Source organism: Aplysia californica, unplaced genomic scaffold, assembly GCF_000002075.1.
Source record: "Aplysia californica isolate F4 #8 unplaced genomic scaffold, AplCal3.0 scaffold00374, whole genome shotgun sequence".
Lineage (NCBI taxonomy): Eukaryota > Metazoa > Mollusca > Gastropoda > Aplysiida > Aplysiidae > Aplysia > Aplysia californica.
Window position 1 is genome coordinate 489,095 of NW_004797644.1, and position 2,395 is coordinate 491,489.

The following is a 2,395-nucleotide window of genomic DNA, read 5'->3' on the forward strand; positions in this document are numbered from 1 at the left end:
AGAGAGAGAGAGAGAGAGAGAGAGAAAGATATAGAGGAGTCCAGAAAGCACTGCAGACGTAGGGTGGTGAAAATGACAGGGAGGGTGTCGTCGAAAGTGCCAAGGGTAGCCTTCCGTAGGCCTACTTAATGTATTCATGGTTCAAAGTCAAAGGTTTAGCCAATCATAGCCCGCTTTACGCCCTTCGTGTAGTCGCATGTGTGTGTATGTCAGGATCTAATATCTACTCTAGATCAAGTTTTTTAAAATCATGAAAGTATTGAAAGTAGATTTCTCCTGCAATGGATTTAGCGCGTACACCGAAGGATGAGTGTATTTTGTGTTTAGTGTCTAGATGAGATCTAGAATCGAGATCTAAAATCGAGATCTAAATCGAGATCAAGAAGAATCATGAAATGAAAGTAGAATCTAGATCTGTGATATTTCGATAACCTATTGAATATTGAAAGTGGATTTTTCTTGCTTTTCATTATAGATTCTAAGATCTAGATCTAGATCTAGGATAGATCTAGATTTAGATCTACATGTGAATATTAGATCGAGATCAAGAATGATGAAAGTATTGAACGTGGATTTTTTCCTGCTGTGAGAATAGATCTAGATTCTAGAACTAGGCTGCCTGTGAATCCAGATCGAGATCAGGAATCATGAAAGTATTCTGGAAAGTGGATTTTTCCTGCTATGAATTGATCTAGAAATCTAGGCCATCTGTGACGCCTGTCGGTTGTTAAAAATGTGAAGCTCTAAACTTAGATCTATCTATGGGCCTAGGTTCTTTCTTTCAATTATTGGCCTGTCTTTATAATCCTTCGAGATCTAGGCTAGATATAGAATCTAGATTAGGTTCTTCTAGGAAGCCACAATTGGCATGTAGGCCTAACTCTTTTTAAAAAAATTGATTGAGCTGGAACTTTAGGAGGAAAATGCCACGCCTTCAAAGAGGGGAAAGAAGTCTTACCGCTAGAGGTAATCAAGAGGGGGTGCTACATGGATAAATTCAAGGTAAAATATATATATTTTGTTTCTCTCCTGTTTTCAGTCTTTTTCCTCTTCATAACTTTCCTAATACTTATTCATTTTTATTCCGTTCGTAGAACGGGTGGTTTTACTAGTAGTAGTAATAATAATAATAATAATAATAATAATAATAATAATAATAATAATAATAAATAATAGCATTTGTATAGCGCATACCCCCGGTCAACAGCAAGCTATGAGCACTTTGCACTATATAATTACCCCAGCAGATCATGGAACGCTCCGAAACATTCTCAGCTTCCCGGGTTCATACAGTGCAAGCAGCTCATTAAGTGCTCAAACACTAACATACTGACAAGATATTTCGCAGTCTATAGCTGGGTTGCCAATCCCACCTGGGTGAAGTGAGGAAAATTCGTGTAAAATGCCTTTCCAAAGGACACATCGTCGGGCCCCTGACGGGGTTCGAACCTTACACAAAGATACGGGCCTGAACCTCACAGGATACACCTGCAGTTACGCCTGCACACGCACAGGATGCCGCGGTGTAGTCACTTACCTGCGAAACGATGTTCAGGGAGATGTAGTACACTTGTCATCTGCCCAACCGACAGATATCCTGAAGGCAACCAAATTGCACATTGGTAGGAAGTATATAAATTAAAATGTTTACAGCCCTCCAAAGACAACATGCGACTTGTCTGATCTACATACAGCAACCAACTACGAAAAAAAAACACATTTGTGTGGGTGGCTTCAATGGCCACTCCCCTGAATGGGGCTACACCAGCTATAACTGCACAGGCCAAAAGATCGAAGAGTTTTGTGAAGCCAGCAACCTATCTGTGTTGCAAAATGCCAACTCCACTCCTACCTTACTTCACAGAGCCCATTTGACTCTCAAGCGGCCTGATCTCACCCTCTGGTCATCTGACATCAAAAACTCCTTTCGCATCGAAGTGATTGATGATATAGGAAGTTATCACAGACCTATTTTTACACAGATCACCTCCCCACCTGCTTTGAACCACCCTCGGAGAACTCGATGGAACTTTAAGAAAGCCAACTGGGCAGAGTACAAAAAGACCTCTGACAAATTGGCTCTCTAGCATAGTAGAAACAGGTAATGCTGGTCTTTTTAATGAACAAGTCACTAAAAGTAATCTTAAACCTGCATCTCAACACATTCCACGGGGATGCAGAATAAATTACAAACCCTTTTGGAGTGAAGAAATCCAGACTGCTGTGGCAGAAAGAGAGAAGGCCAGACAGCTACTGGAAAACGCACCGTCACCAATAGCCAGAACACACTATAACAAGACCTGCGCTCAGGTGAAAATAACAGTTAGAAAAGCGAAAAATGAAAAATAGACTCAGACCTGTAAAGATCTTGACCTTCGCCACATGGAACAAAGGC

The 2,395-nt window shown here is 40.8% G+C and overlaps 1 protein-coding gene across 1 annotated transcript; it reads left to right on the forward strand.

Annotated features, from left to right (window-relative positions):
• Positions 1 to 1,643: 1,643 nt before the first annotated feature.
• On the forward strand, positions 1,644 to 2,087 carry LOC106012444. The gene has a single exon (XM_013085438.1). It carries the CDS (start codon positions 1,644 to 1,646, stop codon positions 2,085 to 2,087), a length of 444 nt encoding a protein of 147 aa, XP_012940892.1.
• The last annotated feature ends 308 nt before the right edge of the window (positions 2,088 to 2,395 follow it).

Coding starts and splice junctions, on each gene's coding strand:
- LOC106012444 (XM_013085438.1), top strand. CDS start 1,644: ATGTTTACAGCCCTCCAAAGACAACATGCGACTTGTCTGATCTACATA.